This window comes from Vigna umbellata, chromosome 1, assembly GCF_029865625.1.
Source record: "Vigna umbellata cultivar VRB3 chromosome 1, Vumbellata_1.0, whole genome shotgun sequence".
NCBI lineage: Eukaryota > Viridiplantae > Streptophyta > Magnoliopsida > Fabales > Fabaceae > Vigna > Vigna umbellata.
In genome coordinates, this window is record NC_142165.1 from 32,146,946 (window position 1) to 32,164,454 (window position 17,509).

The window sequence follows — 17,509 nt, forward strand, 5'->3', positions numbered from 1 at the left end:
TATTTGTGTTTGATACATGTGTTGGTTTACAAGTGTTTCAATATGTTTAATACATATGTTATCATGTTGATTAGTTTGCATACTATTGTGTTCATAACTATGTATATCTTCTTTATGCATGTTAAATGTTTTGATGAGATTAAACATCAAGCACAAAGGAATTCTGTATGATACAATCGGTTACATTGATGTTGTAATCAATTGAAATCATAAGATAGCTTATGTTTTGAATTGTGGCAAAACAACAGGTTTTGAATCGATTACATTAAGTGTTAAATCGATTAAAACTCATGTCTTTGCAAACATCTTTTTGATATGTGTTGTGATGAGTTTTGAAGAGAAAACGTTTTCAAAATTTTCTTAAGTATTTAGCTTAATCGATTACACTGTGTATGTAATCAATTAAGTCTGTTATGTTTTGAAAACTGTTTTAAAGCTAAGTTATAACTATTTTAACAGTCATATTTTTAAATATGTTGATTGACATTTATTGCAAATCGATTACATTAATTGTGTATTCAATTAAATCTGTTTGAGATGTAATTCTGTTACATCTGTCATGAGATAACTATATATATTGACGCATTGCTTACTGTACTATAACAACAAGAATAACGAATTGATCATTTGAAATTTTCATATTTGATATCTTCGATTAGAGAAAAGTGTTACAGGTGATTGAGAAGCTCCAAGAACCAAGATTCAAAGATTTGGAAGAAACTTGAAGGATTCTTGATCATACTCTGCATTACTGAGGTGTTTTCTACATTGATCAGAAACATGTTTTTGCAATCTCGGATTGTGGTTCCCTGTTCGTACGAGACAGGAAGAAGAACAAGGGGTTCTTAACTCTGAGAGGTGGTCTCAAAGGGTTCTACAGCAAGGACATGTGGTTTTGTGTGCAGGTGTTTTCTCTCTATATTTTATTGTGAGTGGGAGAAGTGTTTACATTGTGAGAGTGTGTTCTCTATAAAACCTTTGGTGTAAATCTCAAATCATTATAGTGAAAGATCCTTCAATCTAAGTTTGATTGGAAGGGTGACTGGATGTAGGCATTGAGGCTGAACCAGGATAAAAACCTTGAGTTTGTTCTTCTTTCCTTATCTCTTTTACTTTGAATTGCATATGCGTCTTACTTAGATTATAAGAAAGATTCAAGATCATTCAAAGTTCATGAAAAGATTTAAAAAGCATTCATTTTTAGTAATCGCCAATTCACCCCGCCTCTTGGTGTTGAGAAACAAGGCAATTCATATCTAACAATTGGCACCAGAGTTGGTTTTCAAAAGTTATTTGAAAAACTAATCGATTACTCTCTTTGTAAAATCGATTAAGTGATCCTGTGATGGCCTCTATTTTTCAAACCTTCGGTGAAGGTGCATACAAACAAACCTCCGCTGTTTGCTGGTGAAAATTACCCTTTTTGGAAAATCAGAATGAGAATCTTTCTTGAATATGTAGATAAAGCTGTATGGGATGCTGTTTTAAATGGTCCTTTTGAACCCACTAAACTAGGTAATGGAAAACCTGTTTTGAAAATTTTTTCTGAGTGGAATCAAGAGGAAAATAAGAGAGCTTAATTTGATATTAAAGCTAGAAATGTTATATCTTATACACTTACCATTGATGAGTTTTTCAGGGTGTCAACATGCAAAAGTGCCAAGAAAATGTGGGAGGTCCTAGAGGTAACTCATGAAGGGACAAATGAGGTGAATAGAGCCAGAAAGAACTCTCTAATCTAAGAATACAAAATGTGTAGGATGAAGGCTAGAGAGACTATATATGATGTACAAAAAAGATTCACCCACATTGTCAACCATTTGATTGCACTTGGCAAAGTCTTTGAGATAGAAGAAATCAATATAAAGATCTTAAAGAGTCTCAACAGAAGCTGGCAACCAAAGGTAATGGCTATATCTGAATCTAGAGATCTAACCACTATGAATATGGCCATAGTGTTTGGAAAGCTCAAGGAACACGAATTGGAGCTGGGAAGATTGAAAGAAGAAGAGGAGACTAAACAAAAATAGTCAATTGCTCTTAAAGTAACCAAAGCAACCAGCAAGAAGACATCCAAGAGATAATGTATATGATGGTAAAGAAGTTTACAAAATTCATGAAAAATAGAAATAATGTATCTGACTTTGCAGGGAGTTTTAAAGGTGGAAAAAGGATAGCAAAAGCAGCAACTATTACATGCAATGAGTATGGAAAAGAAGGACACATAAAGCCTGACTCTCCAGATTTAAAGACAAAGTAGAAAGCTGCTAAAAGATACACTCGGGACAGAAGGAGAAATAAGCAGAGAAAATCATACATTGATGGGAAAATAGTGATGATGACTCGTCCAATGATGATGATCAAAGTCTAGAAGAAGAGACAAATTTATGCCTTATGGATGGATCAGTGTGCTCTGAAAGCAGCGACAATAACTTTGAAAACGAGCCAATAGAAGTCAGATATGATCAATTGCTGGATGCATTTCAAGAGCTACATGCTGAGGCAATGAAACTGCAATACAAGGTTAATTGATTAAATTCTATGAGACGAGATTTTGTATATAGAATAAATAACCTTGTTGATGAAATTGATAAGTTAAAATTGAACATGATCAAGCTTTACAATCTGTTGAAAATGCTAAAACAAAAATTAAAATTGTTGAAAAAGATTATAAAGAATGTCATGCTCATGCTGAAAAAGGTTGAATAGCTAACTAGTACTTTGGAAAAATTTACTCTTGGAATATCTAATTTAGAAGTTGTATTAAGATCACAAGGTAGAGTAATCAATAGACAAGGAATATGATGTAAAGCTAAAAGGGAAAGAATTAACTCGAAAAAATTCATTGATTTGAGTAAACCTTTAGCCACTACTTGTTTCTACTATAATATTATTGCCCATACTGTTAGAAACTGTTATTGTAGAAAGGCAGGTGTTCCAAAGGGAAAATACAAGTGGATTAACAAAGAACAACCTCTTGTGACTAACAAGAAAGGCCCTAAATTCATTTGAGCACCTGCTACAAAACCCTTTGAAAGTTTTGAAGAAAAGTATTAAAATAGAATGACTCAATTTCTCACACCAAGAGGGGGTTGAATTGGTGAAGTATAAAATTTAAAACTTTCAAAATCTTTTTCACCAAAATAGATGCCTTTATACTTTTCTTGAAACGCAAGTTAAAAGATTTTCAATGCAGCGGAAATTTAATCGAATGCGTATAAAGTATAATCGATTGAATGTAAAAGAGTAGGGATAAGAAAGATCACACACTAAGTTTTTATACTGGTTCTGCCAAGCCTACATCCATTGTCTTTCCAACCACAGGAAGCCAATGCACTATAATGATCAAGGTTTTTACAACAAGGTTTTTATAGAGACCTCACGTGAAAAATATAAAACAACTCTCTAACCCTCTAATCAAAATATAGGCAGTACATAAACAGACTAGCAGCAAGAATCCTGTCTCCTGCAGTCCAACCCATTTGAGGCGCTCTCAAAGTCAAGAACGCATCACGTCCTTCTTCTTGTAATCACAACAGGGAACTCAACCCAATCTTTAGCAGATTATAGAACCTGATCTTGCAGTAGACACCCAAATGTGCAGATAGACTAGACTTTGAAAACTCAGCAATCTTGCTCTTTAAGAAATCACAATTAGTTGATCACCACGATCAAACTAGTTTCTTGGAGCTAATTGTCTTTATGTAAACTTTACACTTTTCTGCAAAAGAATATGAAATTGTTAGAATCACAAAAGTCTATACAAAAATCAAATCCGCGTCAATATATAGATAAACTCGTACAGACGCAACATAATCGACTTTGCTACTAATGCAGTCGAATACACCAATTTAGTTATAACAGATAGTAGCAGTCAAAATAATTAGTTGAATTCACAATTAATGCAGTCGAATAGCATTTAATGCTTGGTCAACACATTTTAAAATATAGTCGTTGTGACAGTTATATCAAGCATTAACAGATTTCAAAACGGTAACAAACTTAATTGAATACATATCGCATGCAATCGATTATGTAACAATGTTAAGCCAAGTTTTGAAAACTTTTCTCTTTGAAAAACTCTGAACACTCTTGAAAATAGTTTGTGCAAAGACACAAGTTTTAATCGATTCACCCTATAATGTAATCGACTAAAAATAGTTGTTTTGCTACACAATTAAAATTCAACATTAGTGCTTGTAGTTTTTCTTATCCCAAAACATGTGTCATGCATTCATGTATAAAATCACATATATAACAGTGAAATACAATGAACAACACATATATAAGACAATCATGTTCTCATATACGCATAGAACATGTAACAGACAATACACATGTGTTATTAATTATGCATTGTCATCATCAAAAACTCATATATTACTGAGATTGTGGATTTCGCTAAACTAATGCTCCCCCTATCAACAATCTCAACAATCTCCCCATTTTTTGATGATGCACAACCATGATTAATAATCAACCATGTTGCACAACTCAATACAGATTATCAATCAATTACCAATCAACATAATTCTCCCCCTTTGGGAATTAGCAAAAACGGTAAGCACAATGGTATTGATATACAGATAAGCAAGCATAAGAGATGCATCAGATAATCATAAAACAAGTAATGATGCTCCCCCTGTCAAAGATATTCACATGAAATTAAGATATTCTCCCCTTAAATGAAGACATGTGAAATATATCAATGATATGCAATGCTTCTCCTGTCATTATGCACATTTCAATCCCAAAATACAAATGCACAATGCAGTAATCAGAATATGTCAGAGCATTTATCAGCATGTATTAACATTGTATCAGATCAGATATATACAACAATATCATAGTAATACTGATTTAATCAAACACACGTTTTAATCTCTTATTATCTCAGATATTTTATGCAGCAGATAAGCATAGAGATATAAGAAGAAACAATCAACAACAAATAAAATAAGATATAAAGATATCAGATACTCCAGTTTTGGAATCTTTAAACTCCTGTTGATGTTTAGTTGATTTGATCTCAGTGAGAGTCGATTTCTTATTGTAGTATATTTCAGATTATCCAGTTCCATCTAGTGAGCAAGTGATATTCCTGCAAAACCTTTCAAAGTCTTTCCAAATCAAGCATTTTAGAATAATGTTATATAGGAATTAATGTGTGAGTATGTAAATGTATGAAAGTAATAGTAATCAATAATTCATTCGCATACAAGCATAGTGTAATCGATTTTAATAACTTATAATTTCATTAATATCAAACTTGAAATACAATCAGATAAAGCCAAAAGAAGAATGGCATATAAAGCCAACAATACAACCAAAACAAACTAAAACATTACAATCAGAACACTAAAGAACTAAAAGACGCAAAACATAAACACAAGACTCAAGATGTGTAATCCTAGAGCCCTATTCCGAATCAGAAGAGTTCTTAGAGTCTTTATCAAAAGATACATCTTCTCTCTGATGTTGAGCATTGTCAAGTTTTCTCTCAAGGTTTGTCACCCTTTTAATTAGATTTATGAACTGGTTAACTACAAACCTCTCAAAATTAGTTTTAGGAAGAAAGTTGGTTCTATCTTCATTTACAGCAGGTGAGCTACCTGAACTATGGACCAAATCTTCTTCCCCTTTGAAGCAACACCTTCTCATTGTCTTTACTAACCCACAAGAAGCAATAGTGTTTTGGTTAACCACATTTGTTCAGTTACATGAGCATTTATGCTCTCCACCAACATTCACACCTTGAAGAATTAATATCCTGCTGAACAGAACTACATATGGCAAATAATGTGATTAACTTAGGGCAACTTCAGTCATGTGATCTTTTAAAACCTCCACCCAGTTGGTGGGAACATCATTCTTAATACCATGTAACAGATAAACATCTTCTGTGGTCATTCTATCTTGCAACAATCTTCCAGGCATAACCACCCATGCAAGAAGATATATTGTTATCTTTTCTTCCATGTTTGAGCCTTCGTGTACAAAGAGTCTTTCAATGGTGTATTTTCCCGAAAATCTCAACCAGCTTCTGTAAAGATCTCTTTTCTTTAGCCAACGATTTATTTCTGAGTTTGGTAAATGAGAGAATATTCCCTCAACTTTTAGTCCAACAACTTGTTGCCATACATTATTATCAATGCATATACTCACACCTTTCACCTTTGACCGAATATCATGATTCACGATTTCCAAATTGTGGTAGAACACCCTAACTAGATTAGGGTACCAGTCACCCTTCATTTGAATCAATGTAGAGAGTTCTTGAGTTTCCATCCATTTCGGAAACATAAAGCCTTCCCTTTCGAACAGATTTAAGTTTAGATACTTGGGGGGGGGGGGAACTACAATCTTGTTTCTTCCATTCAGAAATCTTATTCTTGTCTCATCATCACTGATTCAGCCTGAGGGATTAGGGTCTCTGGCAGTTGCCACTGCTTTTCCTTTGCTTTCTCCTGAGTGACGATTAGAGGATGCCATATGATATTGAACTCTTGAACACTCTTCTTCCGTTCTAGGGTTATGAAGATTACACAAACTGAGCACACTAAATGCTAACACATATTTACAAGTTTGATATGTATGAGGGCGCGAACAAACATCACATACAATCAGGCCCACTTTAGTTTTAAAAAAAAGTAAAGCCCAAAACAGAGATTATTAATCGGTTTCATTAAAAACAAAGTCGACTCAATGTTTAACAGAGTGATACCAAAATTAGAGAAACACAATCACAAATTATAATTGACTCAGTTCATAACATAATCAATTAAAATTCGCATAACTATATTTTCACAGAAAATAATCAATCAAGCAGCATACAACAAACATGCATATAACAGTCAATCATACAAAGGCTTATGATGCATGAAAGAGTTTTATTACAGTTACCACAATCAGTGACTCAAGAATTTTTTATGTCATAATGATAGTTCATCCTTGGGTTGAATACTGCTTCAGCAGCTACTGCTCCTTTCCTGCAAAACAATTAAAAGGTTTTGACGCTGGTACCCATTTGAACTTGGGTCCTGTCTTGTTAGTAGCAGGAGGCTGTTCCTTGGGAACCCATTTGTAATTTCCCTTTGGAACACCAACATTTCTAAAATAGTAGTTTCTAACATTGTGACCAAGTGTGTTGTAGTAAAAGCATGCATTAGTAGTAGGTTTACTCAGATCAATAAATCTCTTTGAGTTTATCCTATTACTTTTAGCCTTATAACCAATACCTTGTTTGTAGATAGCTCTTCCAGATAATCTTAACACAACATCAAGATTTTCTTTGCCTTGTGTATTGGACAATTATCACACTCTTTCTCAACAATTTGTATTTCGGTCTTGACTGTCTTTGTAGATTTCAAAGCTTTTTCAAGATCTTTCTCAAGCTTTTCATGATCCTGTACTAGATTATCAATTATGTATTCATAGTCTCTTCTCTCAGAGGATAATCGATTCACCTAATACTGAAGTCGCATGGTGATGAGTGCATATTTATACCCACATTTATGCTTTAAAATTTAAATTTTTGATGGGATAATTGTGCATAAATGATTGATTTAGAGTGAATTTGTGATGATTGGAATTGTTGGGGTTGAGAATTAAAGAGACATAAAAGGTGAAGTTTAGCGCATAAATTATTCCTGGATGTTCTAATGTTTATTTGTGCAGCTGGAATTAAAGCTGTATTGGTCCAAACTGCAAATTAAGGCCCAAAATCAGATTTTATTTGATAAATAATGTACAGATGGGCCAAACAGGCAATCTTTACCCTTGCACCTCCTAAAATCCCTACATACACTCCTATTTCTGAAATAGGCCAACAACCAAGCTCATTCACTAACCATTTTCTCCTGCAACCCCTAAGTTTCCTATTCCTACCCCTCCTAAATCAGACTCTGCCAGATTCTGCCATGTGGCAGTCCACAACTAATAAATCCAACCACCCAGATAATGCCACGTCACCATCTTCTTCAACCTTCAGAAACAGAAACCCTAATCCAGGCAAACCCTAGTCGTCGTTCCGCTTCCGCGAGGCCATGCGCCGTCGCCGCCATCCTCATCACCATGACCAACCTTGTCGCGCCGCAACCGCAAGACCGCCACCACCTTGTCGCAACTACGCCGTCACCAGAAAGCCACCATCATTCTCACGCCTTGCCACCACAGCATTGCCGCTGCCGCGCAACCTCCATGGGCACCATTCACAACCGTCAGCACCGCCAACACTAAAGCGTCCTTCCGCCGTGACTACCACTTCTTCCGCTCTGAAACCTCCATCTCTGATTGCGACATCTCCCAACCACGATCGCCACCACCAAATCCATTATCTTCTTCGTTCATCAACTTCTTTGCATCAGCAGCCAACCAGAATCGCGAAAACCAACATCGCAAAACCGATGCTTCCCACAATCACACTGCTGCAAAAGGCCACCCAAAGCCGCCTCCATCACCGCATCAGAACCTGCATCAAAACCAGACCTACAATAAACCCAGCAATCGCGATTCAACCTTCAAAGAAACACAGATCCAGAATCGCGATGCACCCCATCCTCGTGAGCTCACCTTCATCACCATTGTGCACCGAAAATGAGTGCAACCCCTTTAAGGACTTACCATCCAAAGAAATATCAACTTCAATCTAAGACCAAGAAAGGGAAGTTGAATAAAGGACTTAATCTTTTCTTTCCAAAGTCTTAGCATGTTCTTCTTTAACTAAATATCTTTACCTTGTTTTGTAGGACATTAATAAGGATGGAAAGTATGCTTATACATCCTAAAAAGCTTACCAAGCAAGGGAGCACAATAAAACTGTGAAGCCTTCACATTAGAGAACATTTTCAACTCTTTCAATGTGCCAAATATTCAACCATGCAAATGTGGAGCACATTCCAACCGTGGACCATATTTTCCACGTGAAACACATTCAAACCATGCATCTCCTTCATCTAAAGCACATTCTCCACGTGAAACATCTCTAGCTGGTAGCTTTATGCACGTTTGAATGTAAATTGGTAGCTTCCTTTGCACATTTCAGAGGCTTCTCTTACTCTATAAAAGAGAGCTTCTCATTCTTGTAAATCAACTTGAATTGATATAGTGAAAAATGTTGTTGGATTGTTTCCAGCCACTACTTTAAATTCTCTGTCTTGTGCCACTTTAGCACACTCACTATCTAGCTTCCTTCCCTCTTGGAAGGCTTTCTGAGTTAGAAACACAACATACACACCTTCAAAACCACACCAAACCTTCCATCGAACACCTGGTGTGCACCTCCGATTTCCTTCATCAAACCATTCCGCTGCCTACTTCTGGTTCATGGAGCTGCTCAATCTTGAAGAAAGGAGCTTCTTCCATCATTTGGTAGTCAGAGGCAGCACGTCCACACTTGTCTTCAAGAGATAAGCTTCTCTACTTTGCAAATTTCCAATTCTGTCATGTGTTGTTCTACTGTCATGCTATTTTTGATTTTTTTTTCAATTCTGTTTGGCTTAATTCGGGTCTGTGATTGTTGTAATTGTGTTTTCACTTTTCCTTAGTGTTTGTTGATCATTTTAAATGGTGAAAATCGTTTGTGTCAGTTCATTCCAGCTTTCAAATTCATTCTCCAGTTTTGTCTAGTATTGTGCACAAGTGTTGTCGTGTTTTACTGTTACATTGGTTTAAATCTGTTCCAGCTTTCATTTGGCATTTTAATCTGAGGTTTGATGCATATGTAGTCATCTATTGATCATATAAAGCAGTGAGACAATGTCTAGCCTGATCATATGAGCTATAGCATTGCAAAAAGAAAATTGATTCTGATTTTCAAAGTCTGCACAAAATTTTCAAAACTGGTGTAATATCCCAAAACTGTTCCAGTGCACATTTTGTTGTTCTTAAGCTTTGAACAAGTTTATTTGATGATGTGAAACATGTTCCAAGTAGTGCCAACCAGTACTAATCACTACAATGCAATAAGCATAGTTGAGTTCCTCAAAAATCTGGTTTCGAGTGCTGTAACAATTTCCATTCAATCTTCTTCACCGTGATTGATGTCTTTGATGTGTCTTAGGTGTTTAAAATTCTACTAGTTGATATTCTGCAGTTAGATCTAGTGTTAGGACTTTCCTAGAGTCATTGTATGTGCTTTCAAATTTTCATTTCCATGCTGTCAAAATCTGGTGCAGTTTGGTGGAAAAAAATGCTGCATAATTAGCAACTCAATCTGTGATTTAGAGCATTTGGTTGTTTCAGTGCAGTTTAACCATTTGTGCAAGTGTATTTTACCATTTAAAACTTGTGTGCACTGTTGATTTGGTCAAATTTGAGCTGATATGAAAAATCACTTCCTAAACCATCAATTTTGCCTAAATTTGGAAGCGAACTAGTAAATTTCTGCTACAGTGTGTTTCTTGGTTGTTTGAGTGTTTTTACACCTTCCTTTTGATGATATAAACTTGCTTGCACCATCAATTAACTTTTCCAAACAATACCATACAATTTTCATTTTGAAAGCACCATTTTCACATCACTTTTCTGGTGCAGTATGCAAATTATGTGTTGTTTGATTCTGTCCAACCTTTAAATCTCATTTCTGGATTGGCAAAAGCTAGGGATTCTGTTTCCATATGCATTTAAAAGCTTATTCAACTGTAAACCAATCATGAAAAAGCAAATAACCCTACAATCTAGTTTGAAAAAAATCAACAAACCAGAAAACACCAAAACAGTATCTCTTTGTGGCATTTCATCAAACAGTTTTGAATTTTCATCAAACACTTTACTACACACAATTCACTTCTTGTTTTGAGTTTTTCTTGCTTTTTTAATTTGTTAAAGTGCCTCTCCTAGGTTCCTTTAGTGTCCCTACTGTGATTCAAATCTTAAATTCACTTGAATTCAATTTGTTTGCCTTCTAATTGGTGCCCAAAATATGTACTGCGAAAATTAAATCCTGCTGCAACAGCTGATTTGTTTGTTGACTGGTTTGGTGTTGTGAAGTATTGGTGCAACTTTTCTACTCTGGTTTCTTGCTACAAGAGGGTAGCATCTTAGGAAGTGAATGAGGTGTTAAAAGGGCTACAAGCTTGCAACTTAAAGTGCACAATTTCACTACTGGTCCAACAGCATTATAACATCCAACACAACACATTTTCTCACCTTTTTCGTTCTGCACAGCCATAAACAACAGCCATACTTGGCTTGGTTCTTTTGTCCACACAATAATTTGTATTTTGGCTTTATATCACGGAACCTTTGTAGTTTCTTTCATTTTTGTGTTCATTTTCAACTTCAAGTGGCTTGGAAAAATGCTTTTCAAGCAATTCCAAGTGCACCATCAAACATTGTAATAGTTTAGTTTACACTTCTTAGTGTGAAAGTGTGTCAAGTGGCTCCAAGTGTCACTTGAACTTTCACTTAGGGTCGTGTCTCACTCTTTCATTTCATTATCATCTTTCTTTAATTTTTGCTTGTTGATATTTTTGTTTTTATTCTCCGTGATATCTAGGTGCGCGCTCATATAGATAAACCTTCTTTTGGTTTCTAGGCGCATCTCATTGTTGCATTCCAAATGTTTTTGAAAAACTTCTACATTGAAACTTGGGTAAGAAGCGACAGAAAAACTCTGGCTAAGGAAGGACAATGTTTTTAAGCTTGTCCGTTGAGACTCACCTCTCCTTCCTGGGAGCTATTTGGTTTCTTCACCTTTAGAATCTATCTAGAAGTAATTCACCAAAAATACAAAAACAATCTTTGAAAATTATTTTGACTCAACAACTGTGAAGCCTTTCAAAAACTCTTGTGAAACTCTTTTCTCTACTTCACAAGTATGACTCACTCTAGTGTTCAAGGTATCATTCATCATGATCAGGAAGTTATGCAATTGAGAGAGGAAGTTAATAGAACTAAAGCTGAGTTAAACGAACTCAGACAGATGGTTGCAAACCTCACTCTCAATCAGAGCGGACAAAATAATGAGGAACACTCTCATAGGCAACACCATGATAATGGTGATCATTCCCAACATAGTGATCACAATAGTTTTCATCCTTATGATCACTATCAACACCCTCTTAGGAGACACCATCATCATAGAAACCATCATGTGGAACCCAAATTAGACCTCCCCCCCTTCTATAGCAGAGACAATGTGGAAGAATATTTTGAGTGGGAGATGAAGGTTGAACAGATTTTTGAGTGTTACCACATAGATGATAGGAGGAGAGTGACCCTAGCCACCTTAACCTTTCAAGGTACAGCCCTCTACTGGTGGACCTCCATAATTAGAGATCAAAAGATGCATGGCGACTATACAATCCAATACTGGAATGAGTTAAAGGCAGTCTTGCATCGGAGGCATGTTCCAGCCTACTATGCAAGAGAGGTCATGAAAAAGTTCCATAGATTTCAACAGAGAAACATGAGTGTTGAGGAATATAGACAAAAGTTGGAATTACTCATGTTAAGAGCTGTAATCAAAGAGGAAGAGAGATTCACTACAGCTTGGTTCCAAAGCGGTCTTAACTATGAGATCAGAGATAAGGTAGAGCTTTTAGCTTATTTAGATCTTAATGACTTTATGCAGCTATGTGTGAGAGTGGAAGAAAAAATTAAAAGAAAAGCTTCCACTAAAAGAACTACCCTACCACCTCCGAGTATAGGACAGAGGTAAAGAAAAAGAGAGAAAGAGAGAGAGAAAGAGAGAGAGAAAGAGAAAGAAATACCTTTCACAAAGAATCTTCAAAAGAAACAAGTGGTAGAGAGACAAAATGCTTTAAGTGTGGAGAGAGAGGACATTATTCTTCTGAGTGTCCTCACAAACGGTTTACTTATCTCTTAGACCATCAAATTCAAAATGAAGATTCTTCTAGTGATTCAGATACTTCTATATCTGAGGAAGAGGCCTTACCTTGTGAAGGTGAGTTATTATTGGTAAGAAGACTTCTTGGAAGTCAAACCAATGAACTAGAACAATCACAAAGGGAAAACCTATTCAGAACACGATGCAAAATCTTTGAAAACACTTGTTCATTGAATGTGGATAGTGGTTCCTCTTGAAATTTTTGTAGTTCTAGAGTGGTGAACAAATTGGCCTTACCTACTATTTCTCATCCCAAGCCTTATACGCTTCAGTGGATAACAGAGGATGAAGAAATAGTAGTGACCAAACAGGTAACCATACCAATATCTATTGGCAATTATGAAGAAAACGTCTTATGTGATGTTGTTTCAATAGATGTTGGGCATTTATTACTTGGTATGCCATTGCTATATGATCATAACTCCAATCATGATGGCTATACCAACAAAATAACTTTCCTCCACAAAGGAAATAAAATCACATTGATTCATCTTACACCTCAACAAGTGAAAGAGGATGAGATAAAAATCAAAGAAAAAATTGAAAAAGAAAGAAAACATGAAAATAGGTTTGAAAAGCAATCTTCTTAAGAAAAGAAGAAGGAGACAAAGGTATGCATGTTGTTAACTTCTTCATTAACAGGTAAATACCTTGACTCTTCTTCTCAAAAACATCACTTTGATTCTTCATTTTCTCATGGGGAATGTTCCAAACAAAGTTAAACCAAAAATATATTAAAGGCCAAGACTTCTTTTCATCCAACTTTTGTCAAAAGGCCTTCATTTTATACCTCCTTTTACTCATACTAATTTTTGCTATTTTTTGTAGATATATTTTTTACCCCGGTGGCCAATAGGAACCATAGTTGTGCTTCTTTCTTCCTTCCCGATTTGAGGACAAATCGTTTAAAAGAGGGAGGGAATGACGACAATCCCTTTAGGGACTTACCATCAAAAGAAGTATCAACTTCAATTTAAGACCAAGAAAAGGAAGTTGAATAAAGGACTTAATCTTTTCTTTCCAAAGTCTTAGCATGTTCTTCTTTAACTAAATATCTTTACCTTGTTTTGTAGGACATTAATAAGGATGGAAAGTATGCTTATACATCCTAAAAAGCTTACCAAGCAAGGGAGCACAATAAAACTGTGAAGCCTTCACATTAGAGAACATTTTCAACTCTTTCAATGTGCCAAATATTCAACCATGCAAATGTGGAGCACATTCCAACCGTGGACCATATTTTCCACGTGAAACACATTCAAACCATGCATCTCCTTCATCTAAAGCACATTCTCCACGTGAAACATCTCTAGCTGGTAGCTTTATGCACGTTTGAATGTAAATTGGTAGCTTCCTTTGCACATTTCAGAGGCTTCTCTTACTCTATAAAAGAGAGCTTCTCATTCTTGTAAATCAACTTGAATTGATATAGTGAAATGTTGTTGGATTGTTTCCAGCCACTACTTCTTCAAGTTCTCTGTCTTGTGCCACTTTAGCACACTCATTTTCTAGCTTCCTTCCCTCTTGGAAGGCTTTTTGAGTTAGAAACACTGCATACACACCTGCAAAACCGCACCAAACCTTCCATGAACACCTGGGGTGCACCTTTGATTTCCTTCATCAAACCATTATGCTGCCTACTTCTGGTTCATGGAGCTGCTCAATCTTGAAGAGAGGAGCTGCTTCCATCAGAAAAGGAGAAGAACTTCTTCTCCAATAGCAGCGCGGCGCAGGAGCAAAGGGGAAAGCCCTTTCCCCAATCTGAACCCTAATTTGGGAGAAAGGGGGAATTCCACGTGGCAGGTCCTCATTGGGCTCGACCTCTCTGGTCAAAGTTGGTCAACAGGGGCTTCTGGTGCAATTTTGGAGAATTCGGAAGGGGCTAAAGTACAGATAGAGGAAATTTCAGGGCATTCTTTCAATTTTGGAAAGTTAGAAAAGCTAAAAGATAAAATTCAGTTGTTAATTAATTTAATTTGGGAATATCAACAAAAAATATCTTCCAATTAATGTTATAATTATCTAAATATTTTAGTTATTTGGAAGATATAAGATAAAAGATTCTGTCAACTCAATATTCAGAGTCCAAGCCCAATCAAGCCCTATATAAAGAGACCTAGGGGAGGCAGAAAAGGGACTTCATTCATTCACCACTTCTCTCACTTTTCTTTCATTTTATATTCAACTCCATTCATGGAGAGCTAAGCATCTAGGGCTATTCTGCTGTAATTTCATTATGGATTCTGAGGGTAGAGTGAGTTAATGCAATTGTTTATTTTGATTATTGATTTAAGTTGTTCTCTCTCTATGTCTTTCATCTCTCTATCAAATCAAAAACAAAGATTTTTGCATCATAATGTGTTTGAATCTACATGCATATTGATTATATGAGTTCTAGGGTTTCTAGGTTTAATTGAGAATCTACTTTGATTTAATTTAGGAACTTTCATATGATTGAATGGTTTTTACTATCAATTGAGAATGTACTTTGATCAGTAGTAATAATTTCAACTATAATCAATTGAGAATTTACTTTGATTGATTAACTTTTAACTTGGTTAGGAGATTTAAGAATAGACATGATTAAACACAATTGAATTTGATTGAGAATGTACTTTGGTTAATTTATTGTGAATAATCTAGAAATGTTTTGCATTTGATTGAGAATTTACTTTGGTTAATTGCATGATCGCCCTCAAATTAATTAAGAATGTACTTTAATTAATTTGAAACTTGAACAATAATCAATTGAACAATGATTTGTGAATAACCGATGATGAATCTATCTTGGAAAAGCAGTAGAATTAGCCTATTTCATTATAATCTTTTTTAAGTTTCTTATTTGGTCTTTAAACCTTCTCCAAACATCATTTTTATTCTTGAACATTGCATTCCATTCATAAGATTCAAATATTAAAAGGCAATTTCGTATTCGTTGGGAGACGACTCAGGGTTACTTTAACCCTATCTACTTTCTTGAATACTACTTGGCAATACTGAAGTTGCCTTGAAAAGTAGTATTAATTTGATAGCTTCAACGACAGCGTATCAAATGGCTTCTGCATGTATCTCCTGAAATGCATCCAATAGCATGTAGTACTTGACCTTTATTGGTTCATTCTCAAATTCACGATCACTGTCATCATCAGATTGTGTAGAGCCTGCCATGAAGCATAAATTTGACTCCTCTTCAACACTACAATCATCATCACTTGAAGAGTCTCCATCAATATTTTCCCAGGCAATATATGCTTTCCTTTGCTTCTTGTTCTTGTCCTGAGGATACTTGGTGAATTCTTTCTTTTTGTTCTCCAAGTCTGGATAGTCAGGCTTGATATGACCATCCTTTCCACATTTATAGCATTGTACAGCGTTGCTTCTTGAGCTCTTCTTTCCTCCTCTTGAAAATCCTGCATTATTAGTTGCAGAATTTTTATTCTTCATGAATCTATTAAGTTTTCTCACCATCATATTCATGATTTCCTTTTCTGGTACATCTGCATCTGAGTCAGCTTCAGGTTCAAGATTCTTTGTAGCTTTCTGCTTGTGTCCTTTTAGAGCAATTGATTTCTTCTCTTCAATTTCTTCTTCCTCATTTAGCCTTCCAAGCTTCAATTCATGTTCTCTGAGTTTTCCAAATAATGTGGCCATGTTCATGCTGGTCAAGTCTCTTGATTCAGATATTGCAATGACTTTCGGCTGCCAGCTTTTGTTGAGGCTTTTCAAGATCTTTATGTTGATTTCTTCTTTATCAAACACTTTCCCGAGAGCCATGAGGTGATTGACTATGTGGGTGAATCGTTTATGTACTTCATAGATAGTCTCTCCCGCTTTCATTCTAAACAGCTCATACTCCTGTATGAGAGAATTCTTTTTGGCCCTTTTCACTTCATTTGTTCCTTCATGTGTGACTTCAAGAACCTCCCACATTTCCTTAGCAGTTTTACATTGGGAAATCCTGAAAAATTCATCCATGGTTAGTGCAGAAGCAATAACATTTCTAGCCTTAACATCATATTGAGCTCTTTGGTTCTCATCTTGAGTCCACTCTGAAAAATTTTCAAAACAACTTTTCCATTTAAAACATGAGTAGGCTCATATGGACCGTTTAGAGTTGCATCCCAAACTCCTTTATCCACCAATTCAAGAAAGATTTGCATCCTTATTTTCCAAAAAGCAAAATTTTCTCCAGCAAATAATGGTGGTCTATTTGTCGAAGCACCTTCACCATAGGTCTTAGAATTAAAAGCCAATTTCCAGGATCAGTCGATCTAACGAAAATAGTAATGACTAGTTTTTCAAATATTTTATGAAAACCAGATCTAGTGCCAATTGTTAAAATAGAATGGCTCAATTTCTCACACAAAGAGCGGGGGGTGGGGGGTTGAATTGGTGAAGTATAAAATTAAAAACTTTCAAAATCTTTTTCACTAAAAGAGATGCCTTTATACTTTTCTTGAAACGCAAGTTAAAAGATTTTCAATGCAGCGGAAATTTAATCGAATGCGTATAAAGTATAATCGATTGAATGTAAAAGAGTAGAGATAAGAAAGATCAAACACTGAGTTTTTATACTGGTTCGGCCAAGCCTACATCTAGTGTCCTTCCAACCACAGGAAGCCAATGCACTATAATGATCAAGGTTTTTACAACAAGGTT

At 35.6% G+C, this 17,509-nt stretch overlaps 1 protein-coding gene across 1 annotated transcript; it reads right to left on the reverse strand.

Moving 5' to 3' along the window:
* Positions 1-15,898: 15,898 nt before the first annotated feature.
* LOC148205170 (uncharacterized) lies at positions 15,899-16,825 on the reverse strand. Its single transcript, XM_088103469.1, has one exon. It carries the CDS (start codon positions 16,823-16,825, stop codon positions 15,899-15,901), a length of 927 nt encoding a protein of 308 aa, XP_087959595.1.
* Positions 16,826-17,509: the final 684 nt, after the last annotated feature.